General features: G+C 44.5%; 1 protein-coding gene across 1 annotated transcript in view; it reads left to right on the plus strand.

Annotated features, from left to right (window-relative positions):
- The first annotated feature begins 1,875 nt into the window (after nt 1-1,875).
- UMODL1 (uromodulin like 1) overlaps nt 1,876-17,002 on the plus strand; it is a 51,466-nt gene continuing 36,339 nt past the window's right edge. The window contains exons 1-4 of the mRNA XM_077171177.1: nt 1,876-1,951; nt 7,583-7,825; nt 14,589-14,750; nt 15,149-15,255. Coding sequence (XP_077027292.1) covers nt 1,876-1,951; nt 7,583-7,825; nt 14,589-14,750; nt 15,149-15,255 — 588 coding nt within the window. The remainder of the gene's footprint in view (nt 1,952-7,582; nt 7,826-14,588; nt 14,751-15,148; nt 15,256-17,002) is intronic.

Genomic DNA, 17,002 nt, shown 5'->3' on the forward strand with positions numbered 1-17,002 from the left:
TTCTAAGGGTTTCTAAGGCTAAAGATCTGGTTTTTGTCAGTGCTAGCCAAAAAAATTTAACCAAGGTATTTTTCCTGAAAATTTAGATAGTTAAAAAAAAATACAGATCATGACGAGAAATATTTATATTTGACCATTGAATTTCACTGGTTTAGGTCCTCTTTCTTGTGATTATTTATTTATTAGTCTGGTTTTTAAGTCAGATGGCATCCCCTGCCCAGCCTACAGCCAGAGGCTTCTTGCTGCCTTCCTGGCAGGAGATGTAAGGGGTGCATCTTGGATACAGCCTGGCAAGACATCCTGGTGCTAAGGTGCACATTCTCCTTAGAGCAGAAATGTTTCTACATTGATTCTTTTTTTCTTTTTAATTTTTTTTATTGAAGCACTCTACAATACTGATTTTTTTTCCTTTCTCCTGGGAAAGCTTTAATTTTCCATTGTTTTTCTTGCTTTTCATTTTCTTTTCCCCATGATAAGCTTGATATTTGATTTTCCAAGCCAGAAGAACAGCTCACAAGTGCCTCAATGCTGCTCCAGGCCCCATCTCTGCTCCCTGAATATTCACAAATGAGAGGGTCTGTGCTTCCAGGTCCCTTTCACTCACATGAAATTGTCTGCAACGCTGTGAAACGCATTGAAGTGTTTTTCTGAACATATTGCCTCAGCTCCAAGAGCTGTACCTGTGATTTTTCCATCCTTTAGTGTCAGCTCCTCATAAAATATCATCCTGTGTTCACTCCTTGTCTCTGCCTGAGCCAAGTGACATTGCACTGAAGTTATTGTCATGTGCTGCAAAGCTGGAGGCACATCTATCTTGGGAATGTGCCTTGATTATTTAGACAATGAAAAAAAAAAAGGATTTTTGGTTTTTCAGACCTGATTCATGCCCTGTTTAACAAGGCTCTTGATTGCCTGGCATTGCTCTGTCTTAGGGGATGCTGGAATTGCAGTGAAATGAGGAACACAGTGACAAACAGCTTAAACTCAGGAATAAACATGCACAGAGAGATTTGCTTTTACTCTTAGTTTGCTTTCAAAATACAGAAACAAAGTCCTTCAGAGTAATACCACCTGATGTGTGGACAGGAACTGAATTCAGGATGTTTATACCTTGTGACCGTGTTCACAGGGGTTTCAGGATGAGGGAAGAGATGAGGATCTGACTCCATGTTTCAGAAGGCTGATTTATTATTTTATGGTATATATTACATTAAAACTATACTAAAAGAGTAGAAGAAAGGATTTCATCAGAAGGCTGGCTAAGAATAGCAAAAAAAGGAATCATAACAAAGGTTTGTGTCTTGGACAGAGAGTCCGAGCCAGCTGGGCTGTGATTGGCCATTAATTAGAAACAACCCCATGAGCCCAATCCCAGATGCACCTGTTGCATTCCACAGCAGCAGATAACCATTGTTTACATTTTGTTCCTGAGGCCTCTCAGCTTCTCAGGATGAAAAATCCTAAGGAAAGGATTTTCCATAAAAGATGTCTGTGACAATATCTGGTTTTTGAGGTGTGTCAGTCTGGCTCTCAGATGTTGAGTGTTTAAGGGGTGAGAGGGAATAAATGCTCTGAAGGATGAACAGGACTAAAGCAGAAATTTAAAATGCCATTTTTCTCAAAGTCAGGCTGGGGGGAGCCAAGTAGAACAGGCAGAAGAGGAAAATTCCCTGGAGGGAACACAGAGGAGAGAGAACCAGCAAAATTCCCAGTGGAGATATTTGTTTCTGTTGCCAGCAGTTATCACCTCCCTGCAAAAGGAAAAAACCCAGAGCACCTTTTCCCCTAATCCAAAATACTACCAGTGAGGACAGCCAAGCTCTGCCACCTTGGAAACAAAGAGATAAGGAAGGTTTATCTAGGATTGGCCCTGCAATGGCCAGGATCACCTTTATTTCTGTTCTCATCCTCTGGGCAGCCACACAGCAGGGAAGGGGAGCTGAAACTACAGGTGAGTGATGCAAACCTGGCCACAGGACTGCTTAGTTTGGATGTTGCATAGATATTTCTTTGAAATAAACCAGCCAAGGTGGCCACTCTCTCTCTCTGGCAATGTCCCAGTGATCATTTGAGAATCCTCTGTTGATAATTGAACAGAGAAAATCTAACCAAGCAAAAAATGCAACCTTTGTCCCCAACCTTTCATCCCCAGGCAAAAATCCTTGTCATTTCCTTTGTGCCAGAAATGAACAAGGAGAATTTCTGCTTTGTCTTCAGTATTGTGCAAATTTTTATGAAACTTGTCTTTAAAATAAGCATTAGCAGGAAATGTGCCTGGCAGATTCCTGGGGATGGATGAGAGGAAGCTGTAGAAGACATGCTTAAATTTCATCTGTGGTATGGGCTGTAATTTTGAAAAACCCTAACCCAAATGCAACTGGTAAATGAACCCCTAATTTATTCTTAATTTCTGGTTTGATTCATTTAAATGAGAAAATATGATTTTTGACTGCTCTTCATTGCTTTTCTTTACTTATGTGGTTTTGTGAGTCTCAGTTAAATATAAACCATATTTCTTAGAACCTTGCAGGCTTTTCTGTTATTCTGTCAAAGCCACAGCTGAAAAGAGGTTTGCAGACATTAGGACCAATAGAATTCCCACTCCAGTGCCATCTAAAGTAAATGGTGTTGACTTTGAAATTTGGAATTTGTAGAAAAATCAAGTCCATGATCCTTTTTTCATTCATGTTTTGGAGCATTTGCATTTCAAAACTTGAGCTTGAATCTGCCCTCCATGAACCTGTTCCAACAGTTTATTTCTGAGGTTATGCCAAGACAAGAAAGGGGCTTGTCTTGCAGTCTGACTGCTCTCCAGTGAGAAAAGATTTGGCAGATCCCAGCTCACAGTGGCTCCTGTGGCACCTGGGTGGTGAAGTTTCCAGAATTGCAGCTCTGTCTGTGGCATCAATGCTATGAAGCATTTTTTTATTGCTGTTTTTTGGTCGTGCTCTCAGTTCTGATCTGGGTTTAACCTTGAGTTCCAAGGAGCCCATTCCTGTGCAGCCTTTGCTTTCCTCTCAGTGTTTGTTCCTATTAACAAAGGGTTTGCTTTAATTGTTTATGCTCTTGCTTTACATAAAAACAAAACTGATATTTTCCCTGATGGTGCTGAAAGCTGGTGGCTTCTGAGACAAAATTCTAAAATCCAGAAATGATAGGTGTAACACTCCATAATAATGGCAGGTGACTGCCTTCTGCTGTGCCATTGCCTTCAGCTTTGAGTCACTGAAAACAGCAGCCAGTGCATTTCAATTCCATTTGACTGTGCCATAATCCCATAGATGGGAGTAATGAGAACAGAAAGCCAATTTGCTAAAGAGCCCAAATTGATCCAAGCCACATTGCTCAGCAGCAAACTGCTGTCAGCAAAAGAATTGAACTCTGTGAGTGCCAAAGCTTGTTTTGAATGGTCTGGAAGTGATGGATGGGGCAGGGGCTGGTGGTGCTGCACCTTTCCCTGACACCTCCAGTCCAACTTCTTGCACTGAGGGCATCTTTTTGTACCACCACAGCCTCATCTCAGAGCTCCTCTTTAGGCTTTGGCAGCCTCATTCTATACCTACTGTGTGTGTGTATATATATATATATATATGTATATATATATACCTAGTATCAATGTTTAAGTATGAATTATGACTTCATATCTGCTCTGACAGCTGTAGCTTCCAATTATAAACTGTGTCTAATTCTACACCATCTTATTCTCAGTTTCATACCTGTATTTATGTTGCACATTGCTGTAGAGACTAAGCCAGCTCAGCTGACACTGGAATTTTTAGCTTTCCAGTGCTGCAGCCTCAGCTCTGCACGGACAGCACGAATCCTCAGTGCTCTCCTTACTCAGATTTTCCCTTCCAGTCCCTGCTTTGCTCTTGCCAGGCTTTACATGAGCTCTGGAGAAAAGGAGGGATCATGGGCATGAGGAACAAGGCTGAGCTCTTGCTTTTCACCTGCCCTACTCCCCTCAAACCTGATTTTATACTATAACAGTCTGATTCCTTAATGTAGGAGTTCCTCTTTCTCATTTTCATAGAACAGTACTTGTCCTGCTCCTGCCTCCTTCCCTGGTTACAACAGATGTTTGTGCCCTTTCTCCAGGGAAAGGCTATAACCAAAATTATTTAGGCATTAATTCTGCTCCACTCTGGTTATTTAGCCATCCAGGTTACAAACAAATTTTAAAAAAACCCCAAAAAACAAATTAAAAAGTTGGAGCAAGACTTTTTTTCCCCCCCACACCTACATGCCTAGGAGCATTTGCAGAGAAAGGTATTCTTGGAGCAGTGTTAACACATGGCAAGGCAATGCTTTCCAAAATGCAGTGACAGCTGCCTGCTTCTTGTCAGGCACTTGTGCCTCATGTGAGGTGCTACTGGATCAAACACATTGAATAAAAGGCAGCCCTTGAGCTCTGATTCCTGCTCCAGAACCCACATTTGCTGTCCTTTCCCATTCTCCCAGAGAGTTATCCTAAAGTTAGCCAGAGGCAGAGGTCCCCTTGCTTTCTCTGGCTCTCTTCTCCTTCCATTTCATCCTGCACAGCCACGTCCTGGTGGGAGCTCCATCCCAGCCTTTGGGCTCCTCTCCTGGCTCAGGCAGGGGCTTGATCCAGGCTTTGAGCCAGCCTGGGTGTCCTCTGTCCCTCCTGAGCACCTCCCTCCCTCCCTGCTCAGGGACAGAGAGCAGCCTGGTGCCTCTCAGGGCTGTGCAGACCCCAGCAGTGTCCCCAGAGCCCCAGGGAGCAGACACAGGGGGGTCCTGCTGGAGGCTGGCGGGGAGGAAGAAGCAGGGATGAGGTTTCCACTCTCAGTATTTTCCTGCTGACCTGCTCCAAGCAGCAGCACAGAGCCCCTGGAGCCTGTGGGAGCTCTCTGGCTCTCCCTGGAGCACAATCCAGCATCAGCTCTGCCTTTGGCTGCAGGAGGAAGGCACAGAGGAGGGAGGCAGAGCAGGGCTGGGCTGCCAGAGGCCATTTCTAGACACCAAAGTCTATTCCATGTTTTCTTCTGGACCGTCCCTGCACTGCAAATGGATCCTCCTCTCCAAAGCTCTTTTCCTAGTCCTGCTCAAATTGCACAAATGCCTTTTGTTTAGCTGTGATAAAAGCACGGGATTCCTAAAAGCCTAACAATTTTTTTTCCTTCTTGAATTGTTTTTAACACATTTCATGTTTTCAGACAGAAGATAAGTTGTACAAATACCATGAACTGTAAATGTTTTAATTGTCTGCCTGTTGTGTATATTGTGTTAGCTTCAGTCTGTCTGTTGGCTGACCCTGGTGCCCTCAGAGCTCTCAGAAAAAAAGAAAACAGTCCTGCTATATTTGAATCTCTGCAGCTAATTCATATTTATCCTTATTAAAGTTTCTTCTGCTTTGGCTGGAGGATGATGCAGGCATTTTAATTCCATCTGATCTATTTCCCAAGTGGGACACGGGGTGACTCAGCCCCTCTGGCTTCTATAACATCTCATTAGGAGCCAGCCTGATGGCTGTGACATGACTGTAGGTTTCTTACTGCTAATTCTTAAACTCCATCTGCTTTTGTTGCTGTTGTTGGGGTTTCTTTCTGCTGTTTGGTGTTGGGGTTTTTCCCCTATCCCTGCTGAAGTATTTCAGATTTAAGCAAAGCACCTTGTGGCAGTTCCAGTTGTGGGTTTCTCTGGGTCTGGATTGAAGGCACTTGAGATGGTGTTTCATGTTCACACTCGGGTGTTTATTATTTCTTATCAGTAAAACAGTCTCACTGCTGTGAGTTCTGCAGCTTTTCATTAGAAGGCACAAAATGGCAACAATCTCTTGGTACAAGGTCTTTTAAGACTAAACTATCCAATGAAGAACTGACACCTGGATTATTTTCCCTTTTAACCCAATAACTGATCCCACAGAGCTGCAATGGGGACTTTTCTGCCCAATTACAAAATGCCACCCAAACCCATGGAGAAGAAGGAAGAAGAAGCATGAAGAACAAACCCAGGACAGCACCCTGTGCCCTCCATCTTGCTTCCATCCACAACATACTAAAAACCCCAAAACCTCAATTTCTCACCAAGTGATGCACCTACACTGCTCTCTATAATCTATTTCACACTTTTGTGGATTCTGGTCTATCTTGAAGTCTGGGAAACTTTCTCCATGAATGAAGGTCAGAGTCAGTGCATCCCTGGGGGTCAGGGCAACCCAGAGCAGACAGAGAAATATTCCCTGTGTGCCCTGGGTTTCCACAGCACCTAACAAGTTCACTCCTCATCAGAAATGGTTTCAGAACTCTGGAGGCTGAGTCCCATCCCCAGACCTGTGTGAAATGATGCAGTTAATGACCTTATCACTGACTTTGTTTGTCAATGAAGCACTGCAGGTTTCCAGTGGCTGATCAACAAGGTCTGCTACAAATGCAGAGAGGCAGTGCAGGATCTCCAGGAATACCTTTTGTGTCAGACACCTGGAAGTGCTTCCCAGTGATGTATGAGTACCCAGTTTTAGCCTAGGGTGATGTCTGAAGGATGTCTTATTCCAGACATCTCCTGTGACTCATCTGCCCATGAGTTCCTCACCCTTTGTTCCCTTTACAGTCAGTGGGGAGTGTTGAAGGTTTTGGCAGCAGGAGGCTGGAGTGGGCTTTTAAACTACTTGGATGACTCTGCCCTGGAAGTGCCTATTGTGCTGTACTCGTCATTTATATTAACATATGTAAATTTCTTTAATATTAACTTGAGTTAAATTGCCCTTTTTCTGCCTCACTCCTGAAGGCACCAAGAACTCTTTGAATTTTCTGCCAATCTTCATCCTTTCATGACCAAAGTGATACCCATGACAAGCAGTCACTACCAATTCTTTTTTGTGTCTGTTTTTTGAAGAGATGTTCTTCCAAACGTCAGCCTTCCTGGGAATCATTCATCTGTGTTGGTTCTGTCACTGCTCTGTCAACATCACTCTGGGGTGATGTTGGAGTTCTGGATGCTGAGAATTTTAGACTTTCTGCACAGACAGACTCTGAGTCCCTGGAGAGCAACGCATTTGACCTGGAAGGCCTGGAACAGGCTTCCAAAATTGATTAACAGCACTGGGATTATGGGTGTGCAGTTGGTTAGAAGTGTGTAATATCACAGGGGAGGAAACTTAGAGTTTGGCATTTTAGAATATAGAAATAAATCTGAAGCAAGATGGAGGTTTTAGGGTGGAGGCAGGTTCTTCTTCTTCACCTTCTTCCTCCTTCTTCTTCATGGGTTTGGGTGATGTTCTGTAATTGGACAGAAAAGTCTGCATTGTGGGGTTCAAAGGATCATTTATTGGGTAAAACATGAAAATAATTTAGGTGTCATTTCTTAATTGGATAGTTTAGCCTTAAAATACCTTGTAACAAGAGATAGTTAACCATTTTGAGCCTTGCTAATGAAATGCTGCAGAACTCACAGCTATGGAGCTGTAACATTGAAAATAAACAATGAACACTTGGGTCTGAACATGAAGTATCATCTCAAGTGCCTTCAATCCCGGCCTCGACAGAGGTAGAAAAAGGAAACCAAAACCCATCAAGGTGACAAGTTAATGCTGATCCTTTTCTTCCCTGTTTCTGATTCCTAGAAAAAGGCCTCTCTTTGCTAGGGTACCACCTGTGCAACTACACCCTGACCAAAAGTGTGCTTAAAATGGTTGCCTACCAAAAGTCCTATGTGAAGAAGACATCCTGTGGAGGGTGGATCCCGTGGATGGTGTGTCCCCAGACACACCACAGAACAGAGTTCCACACTGTTGAAGTCCCTGAAACCATCACCCTCACAGATTGTTGTGAAGGATATGAACAAGTTGGACTCTACTGCTCTCTAGGTAAGTTTTAGCCAGATTAAGAGAGGAAATAAATGCTTCTTATGGAAGAAGATTCACTTCAGCTGAGGTGTGTAAAGGCTTAATTCAGTCCTGGGCCATAGGTTCCTATTCACTGAAATAAATGAGTGTAAAATCATGAACAGTGAACTTTGTCCAACATGGCAAGGAGTAAACATAGCAGATTAAAGCTCCTGATTCTTGCTCTTTGCCACCTCTAGTCACAAATTCACTAAACTTCCAGAGAGCCTGAGGAAGGCACCTGCTCATTAGCCCTCCAAGGGCTCATTACCTGTCCAGGTTCAGGCCAAAATCCCTGGCCAAGAGCAATAATTCACTGTCTGGTGCCTGCAATTCACTGAGCCTGCCTGCATTTACACCAGGAGCTTTCTCCTCAAAAGGAATTCAGGATGCACTTGGGATAGATAACATCTCCTTTGATGTGGAGCAGGGTCTGTTCCCAGAATGCAAACCCAATTTTGGTTCCCATTTAAAACAACCTGTGACCTCAGGGCAATGTGATATCAGAAGCTTTCCAACCAAAACTACACTAGGAGCCATTTTCTGAGGACTTCCTTGGTTACCTGTGTGGGAGGTCTGAGGACTGGTGAACTTTTTGGTGGATCTGATACAACATCTGAGTGTTAATAAGAGTCTATTCAGGAGGACTTTATCACCTTTGTCTCAAGATGGAAGCTTTTTCCCCTTCCTATATAAGGGTTACCAGCTGTCAATAAGAAATTCCCAGTTTTATCAGAACTTGAGCCATAGATGGAGGGGATTCCTTGGGGAAAAGGAACTTTCTTTTTCCAATGGATAAATTTAGATGCTTCTAAGCTGAACAGGCCTCTTGAATTATCTAAACCAGCACTGAACTTTTCTGTCATCCAGAAAAGTTCCGCAGGACGTAGTTTTGTCTCTTATTTTTTGCATTTTCCCTATTTCCACTTTTCAGTACGGACCTGGGTGTTAACATAACCCCACACAGGAACAGCAGATTGAAAGGAAAGGTCCTGTGGCAGCCATGGCCCTTGTTTTGGGTCATAAGACTTGGGTGACTCAGATCTGTGGGAATGTCCCCAAACCTGCTCCTGCAGAGGCTCATGTAACGTGCTATGAGGGGGGATGAGCCACATGTCCTGTCATGGGATCTGTCAAGAACAATGTGCTCATCCCACATTTAAGTTGCTTCAGAGCATTGGAAAAAGAATTTCCAAACATTATTTTTCCCCCACAGGCGTTTTCTCCACAGTCACAGGTAGAATATTGTGTGTCTAGCAGGATTTTAACAGGATGGGGTCACAAAAATGGTCTATATGTTTTATTTGTACCTAAAAATATTTTCTTGCTAGAGAAGAGAAATTAAAGCATAATTCCTAATTTACTGTATCCTGCTGTTGTTTGGCTGTTATGGAGTCCCAGCAAAGCAGAATTTGAGCTGCAGATTACTGTGTCCCCAAGCAGATTTGTCAGACAGGCAAAGGACCTGCTGCTGATCATCTCTATTTTCCAAGCATCAGCTCCATCTCCAGTGCATCTAATTCTGGTTGAAAAGTTACTTCAGTGAAGTCTTTTGGATATACAGACATGTGCATACATGTTTGCCTGTAAGTATCACATGGCAAGAGTGAGAGGCAAGAAGAGAAAATGGCTTTTTAATTCTGTAGTACAAGGAAAGAGCTATGCCAGCTAAATGTGGAAAAGTCACCATGGTTGTCACTGTTTGCACAAGAAATTCAGGTGTTTCTGAACCTCTGAAAGTCAAGACCATCTTCTTGTGTGGAAAAAAAGCATCCCAGTAACGCTTGAAATATTTCTTTCCCACTATAATTCTGTCTCTTAAAAGCATCTCTAGGGATATTTTAGGCTTGAGAGCTGTTGATGATTCTGTTTCATCCAACATGAACAAATCTGTAAATCTCTTGTAAAGCTCAGCTGCAGAATTTCCACCCTGCCATGTTGTTGATGGGCACTCTGGGCAGGTTTGTCCATGAAATGCTGTGGTCACCCTGGCACTTTTTCCTGTAAAAATTAATTTGGGAATATTTAAAACCATTTAAGGATTTGTATGGCTTCTAGGTGATTTCCATGTTTACATTATTCTGGTATCTTTGCTTTTTCAGGGCATTAGTCATAAATTCTGTGAATGGTAATGCACTGTCTAGACACAGTCTTAAATAAATGATGAGAAGAGAAACTGGAACTGCAGAAATTACTGCACAGCACACTGCTGAACTGCTGTTATTTTCTTCATGACATTATCCATGCTGGCATGCTCCCCATCCTGCCAGGGCTGGAAAGGTCTCCATGACCTTTCCCAGGAGCCTGCTCCTGGCCACTCCTCACCTTCTCTTCCTAGAAGGAAACATTTGCCCCTGCCTGGGATATGGCAGGCCCAGCTTTTATTATTTCTTTACTCTGGTCAAGTTGCTCTGGTAGTTCTCACACTAGTTGTGTGTCTGTCCATCAGGATACTGTTACAGGTGCACACACAAATGACTTTGACATTTTTAAATAACAGCTGGAAAGTTAAATATCTAAAAGTTAGGACGTGCTGAGATTAATTCTTAAGGTAGAATTAAATTAAAAAAAAAAAATTCTCTCTTTTTGCCCATGCATGCAGATCAGTGAACCATTTTAATTACCTGATCCAGCTCTGCAGTGCCCCAAGGACCACATTTCCCAGTGCCCAGGGATGATGGAGGAGCTCCCCAGAATGTGCCATCCTGACCTGCACATTCAGTGCTCTGCTCAGCCTCTCACTGAGTACAGAATTATTTATCACCTCTGGGGGTGAATCCTGGTGGACCCACAGGCAGCAATTTCACAAATTTCACAATTTCACAGCCTTCACAAAGGCTGTGGGTGTGTCGTTCACAGATGGGCAACTGAGCTGCAGAGAAACTGAGATCAAACCACTCTCTGTTGGTTTCAGACCTGCCTTCACACACCTTGGGTGCAGTTTTAATTTTTTATGGATTTATTCTGATTTTCATGGTGCTTAGTGCTGCTTTTAACAACTTGTGTGGTTGGAGCACAGGGCTGCAGGTCAAGCTCATGGACCTGTGAAACCCTGAAGGTTGTTTCATCATAAAAAACTTCCCCCAGCATCTTGTCTCTTAGGTAGAGACAGGACCCAGCTCTCCAGGCTTGTTTCCAGCTGCCTGAATGGATGCTATGGGTATTTCTCCTGGTGGCTGGCTTGCTGCCCACTTTCCAGCCTAAGATGAAACCAGAGAGCTCCTCATCTGCCATCTAACCCTGCCTGGTCCCAGCTAGGGAGGGAAAGAGTGCATCAGCACATGATGAAGACTGGTTTTTAAGCACACATGTACAAAAATACCTTGAAATAAGAAGGCTCAAGACAACTTTAATGGTGGAGTTTCTTGAGAGCACTTGATTTGCAATGGTAAAGCCAGGCTTTCATCAGCATGCCTTGTGTGTACAACTTCTGGAAAAGGTTTTTCAGAAAAACATTTTCAGAAAAACAACTAAAAAGTAAAAAAAGGCTCATTGTAGGTGTCCCTCAGCAGGGCTGGGACCTTGCAGGGCTGGCATGCAGATGTTCCCATGCTGGCTGTGACCAGAGCAGCAGGAGCTGGGCACAGCTGTCACAGGAAAGCCAGGGGACACGGGTGTCACATGTGGGCAGCACTGCAGCATCAGCCTGGGCTGGGAAGGTGCCAGAATGTCCTGTGGGACTGCACCCAGGAGCAGGTGGCTCTGGCTGCCCTGCAGTTTGTGTCCCTTGTGTGCCCCCAGCAGCTGCAGAAATGGGATTATTGACACCCCTGCCTGCTCCCCACAGTGTCTGCTGATGGGAATCCTGTCTGGGAATTGCCTTGTCCCTTTTTGAGCCCTCTGAAGCTGTCTGTCTCCACACCCCCTGTGCTGACAGATTGCAGAAGTTCCCTTCTGTTTGGGTGAAGAAGTGAGTTCTTTCTCCTGTTTTATTACTGTGGGCTCTGGTGAAAACCTTCACCTTGCCCCCTGCCTTTGGGATTTTGTAAACCTTGCCCATATTCCCCTCAGCCTCCTCCCCTCCAAGGCAAAAGGAACACCCAGCAATGGTGTTAAGTATTTGTCAGATGCTGGATCAGCACAAATCCCAGTTAAGGCCTTGGAGAGGCAATCAGGATGGAAAACACCCACCTGAGCAAGTAAAGCCTACCAATGCTCCAGGACCCCAAAACCAGGGCTGTGTGATGGAAACTGCCAGGCTGCCTTTGGAACAGACTTTCCCAGGGGCCTCCTCTGTCATTTCATAGATTTGTCTCCACCTTCTGATACCTGAGACAAATGCAGGGTGCTGTTCCCTGGCTCCACCACACACACCCTCTGGAAGAACCCATCCCTTCCAGAAAGAAGGAGGGAGAGGAAGGGGGTTATGGCTGAGCTAATGTTGTCCCTCAGCATCAATCTCCTGGGAGATGCCCCATCCTGCAGCCACAGCAGATCCAGAGGCAGGCTGGCAAGTGACCTTTGGTTGCTAAGCTGCAGTTCTGCTTCCATACATTTATGTAAATAACAGAGGAGAAAAGCCTGTACTTCATCCAAATGACACAGGACTTGGCTGCCTTGCTCCTCACTGCTTGCTCGGTAGGTGACTGTCCCCAGCATGATTGAAGGGGAGAGCATAAATTGAATTTCCAAAGTGCATCTGGTACAATTAGGCAGCAATGTGAAGTGAATCCATCTCTGTTTCCGTTGATCTGAAAAAGATGACCTTTTGATTTCAGATAAATGGCTCTGTGGCACCCAGCCAGGATTCAATAGTGTTTTCTGAGATTGCATGGCACTCATTAAACCATTTACACTGCAGTTAAACACACACACACAAAAAAGAGACACAGGTGGGAAAAAAAAAAACCTGCTTTGAATCTCAAAGCTGCTTGAAGTGCACTTGAATCTCAGAGCTGGAGGAATTTCCATGCCTGGGTCCAGCTGCCTGGTTTGAACAGCAAAGAGCACTGGTGAATAGGGAATTTTCTAACACAAGGAAATCCCTTGGTGCTGGTGTTTGTGCAAAATCCAGGATGAGAGGCTGCTCAGCTCCCTGCCCAGGAGGCTGGGAAGGAGCAATCACTTGAGGCTGGGAATGTGTGTGGGACTCAGCTAAGGGCAGCTGAGGCTGTTTCGCACCTGAATGTGGCTTTGAAAATCAAGAGGGATATTTCTAGGAAAAGGAGCTGTTTGGGGGAATCACTTGGGGAGTGACAGTCCCAGAGAGAGGAGGAGCTGGAATGTGTATCTGGCAGCAAGTTGTGTAGATTCAGTTTAAATCTTGGTTAATCAAGATAATTTCCCTGGCTGAGGCTGTATCACACCTGAATGTGGCTTTGAGAATCAAGAATGAAAATCACACCTGAATGTGGCTTTGAAAATCCATCTCCCTCTAGGAGAATGACCTGTTTGGGGAAACCACCTATGGAGTGCCAGCCCCAGAGACAGGAGAAGCTGGAACGTGTATTTGGCAGCAAGTTGTGTGGATTCAGTTTAAATCTTGGTTAATCAAGATAATTTCCCTGGCTGAGGCTGTGTCACACCTGAAAGTGGCTTTGAAAAGCAAGAGGGATATTTCTAAGAAAAGTTCCTGTTTAGGGAAACCACCTGTGGAGTGACGGTCCCAGAGAGAGGAGGACCTGGAACGTGCATCTGGCAGCAAGTTATGTTTAAATCTTGGTTATTTAAGATAATTTCCCTGGCTTTATAAGTTCAGTTTAAATCTTGGTTAATCAAGATAATTTCCCTGGCTAGGAAGGTTACTTGGCTGAGGCCAAAAGTGCTAGCTTCAATATCCCCTCCTGCTAGATTCAATATCCCCCTCCTGCTCAGAAACCTCACATTTACTCTCATCCAGAGCCTTGGGATAACAGAAATTATAAACCCACAATCTGACTGTTCATAACAGATTTATGGTTTGCTGTGGACTTTTCACTTGCTCTGGACTTTATTACGTCAAATGTGGTTTTCCTGCACCACAACTGTTCCTGTTGCAGCAAACAAGTTCATTTTCTCCTGGCTGACTTCAATTGCTCAGTAAAGGATCGAAAACCTGGAGGTGCAAAATGAATGGAAAAGAGATTTCTTTCAGGTTGCTTAGAAAGACCAGAGCTGAGCATTGCTTGGAGCTGTGCTTGAGAGTGTGGGTAAAGAAGGGAGTTTGTAGGGCTTGGAAATATTTTCTCTGTTCCTCCCTAGAAGAGATTTTGTGCTGGCACTGAGTCAGAACCACTGTCTGCCCTTGGCTTGGGAATCAGCCACCTCCTGCCTCAGCTGCCCTCTCTGCAGGGCTCTCTGGTGTGGGCTACCAACAGTGGCCAGCTGGAACAGAATTACTGCAACTTAGGTTAAATTTGTGCCACAAAATGTTAAATGAAAGTTCTCAACTTCTACCTTACACAGTACCTGTTTCCTTTGATCATTAGATATTATTTGGATTAGTCACAGCTGCTATCAGCCATATTTTCTGTTTCTCAGTGCTTCAGTGTCTCCACATTTAGAAACTTACCTATGAACCCATCCATCCATAATTATTAATGAAAAGTTAGAAACTCAAAATTTCTGTAACAGAAATGTCATGGACAAGAGAAAGATCTGAGAATATTTACATCCTTGAAATGAAATAATGGCATTTTAGGCTGCTGTTTTCTTCCCATTAAAAACTCAGAACAGACACGCTTCTAAAATGAGGAGGAGGTGTTTGGTATAAATTAAATATCACAATTTCTGTACTTTTGTTCTCAGAAATGTTTTTCTTACTTAGTACTCAATAGATCCAGTGTATTTGCCTCAAGACCTGGTATTTGTCCAGTGAAGGATATGGAAACATTTGATTATCCTTGCACGTTCGATACTGAATGTCCAGGGCTGAAAAAATGCTGCAGCTCATCCAAAGGAGCAGGCTGTGTGGATCCCATGCCAGAGGGTATGTTACTGATAAATTCAATGCTGCTTCTAATAGAAATATCCTTCATTTTCCCTCCTGAGGGTGGGAGTGGGCAGGAGAACTGTTACCACAGCTCTTCCTAAAACAAATACAGGAATGTGCCTTGGATGGATTCCAGGATATTCAGCTTCAGTGCTTGCACCCCTGAGCAGTGTGTGGGTGCTGTGGGTCCAGCAAACCTTCCCTGGCTCCTTCTCCTGGGCTGGCTCCCCTGCCTGTGGCATATGGCAAACGAGGCCCTAGCTGGGCTCTTTGTGGCCCCTCAATGTTTGCCAAGTGAAACCTTGCTTGGTTTCCTCAGAGCCTCCCTGCAGCCCTGTCGCCTTCTGTAGCAGCAGACCTCAGATGACTTGGCTGTTTTATTTCCTACACTGCAGGGAGGATGTTCTGGTACAACGTGACAGTGCTTGTGAAAATGGAGTTTAGTGAATTGATCCGGGTGGATTCCCACCTTCTGAATCATTCCCGCCTCTTGCACTCCGTGGTATGTACAAAAACAAACTCTTCCCTCCTTGTGCCCACGATTCTGTTACTCAGGGGCCACTCTTTGCTCCCCCTTGGTTCTGCCAGATTGATTTTTTTTGGTCCTATTTCTGATTATTTCTGTATTTCTGATTACTGAATGCCGGCTGCATCCATAAGCATTTCAAGTAACATTGATTTATCAGCTTCTTTAGCAAAATTTTCAGGTCTCTTCCAAAGGCAATTTAAAGACATATTGAAATAAAGAGGGGTTTTTTTTCTGCTTAAGCAGTGCTTGCTCCAGCTTTGTCTCAGTTCAGTTTTGGGCCTGTGAAAGACTGGGACCAGACTTCAAGCCCTTCAAAGCATGATGTTTTCTGATATGGAATTTTAAGTTAAGCCTTTCCAAGATAAACCTACCCGCCATAATCTGCTGGCACTGATGGGCAGCAGAATAGAAATGATAACAACAGCATGGGTGTCCTTCTTCCTCCTGATTTCCCCTTCTCATATCCTAAAAAAGCAAGAAACCCTGGTCCTGTTGCTGTGTAGTAGGGAGTAGGGGCAAGGATCCACCAAGGCTTTTACATCTTGGTCTAAAACAAGCAATGTTAAAGGCAAACACTCAATAAATGGGGAGTTGAGGTGAAGCTGTTCAATGAGCTGCTCCTCAGAGTGTCCTGCTGTCTGTTCCACTGATTCTTAATGCTCAGCTCACCAGCAAATCCCTTCTCTCATTCCTGACTCTCAGTTGGGATGGCTTGGTCTCTCTGGGGTCTCTCTGTGCCTCTTAATCCCACCCCTCATCCTGAGTCTATTGCTTTTCCTCTTTTTCTTTCTATTCCCTTTGCCAGCAGTCCATTTAGCTGTTCAAAGCAGCTTTATTGCAGGTGAATTGCAGTGGCCTGTGTAATTTATTGTAATCCACTGAGACTTTGCAAAGCAGGACTTTTCCCACCTCCTCCTGGATTAGTTCTTGTCTTGGTTTGAACAGACAGGTGCCTGCTAAGGAAGGCAGAAGCCACCCTTGAAATGGAAAAATGTAAACTCCCTCCCTCCAAGTTATTATGATTTTGAAATTAAGGGGTTCTCAGGCAAAGATATGGGAATGGGAATAACAGTTCTTTATTAGGGAAGAAAATAAAAATAAAAATGCAGTAATACAAACCAACACTGCCAGAGTCAGACCATGCCCTGTCCCCCTGTGTGTCAGGGGATGGCACAGCCCCATCCCATGGGGGCTCAGCCCTCCTGCAGTGCCAGCTGTGGCTCTGCTGGAGCAGGGATCCTGCACAAGGGGGGAGTTTTCCTTTGCAGCTCCAGGGCTGCTGGAGATGGGCCTGGGCTCCCTCTGGCAATGCAGGGCAGCAGAAGCTGCTCCTCTGGCAATGCCCTGGGCAGAGGCTGCTGGGCTGTGCCAGCACCTCAGATTGGATCCAGGTAGGAATGCTTGGCTCCTCCCCTGGGCAATGCAGCATCTCCCCATGGGATGATGGGATTGGATCAGCCCTGCAGGGACACTCAGTGGCCATGGACAGCAGAGATCTCCTGCAGGGAGGATTGGCTGTGGGAGAGAGAAAGAAAAAACTGCCCCATGGACAGCAGAGAACTGCCCCAGCTCTGACAGATGGGCAGTAGAACACACACTCATCTTACAACCCAGGACAATCCTTCTGCCAAAGCATTTTGAGATCAGCTCTACACCCCCCTAGGCTTGGCATTTCTGTAGCATAAATCTGCTGTGAAATGTGAAAATAAGAACTCACCTT

Source organism: Agelaius phoeniceus, chromosome 2 (genome assembly GCF_051311805.1).
Source record: "Agelaius phoeniceus isolate bAgePho1 chromosome 2, bAgePho1.hap1, whole genome shotgun sequence".
NCBI lineage: Eukaryota > Metazoa > Chordata > Aves > Passeriformes > Icteridae > Agelaius > Agelaius phoeniceus.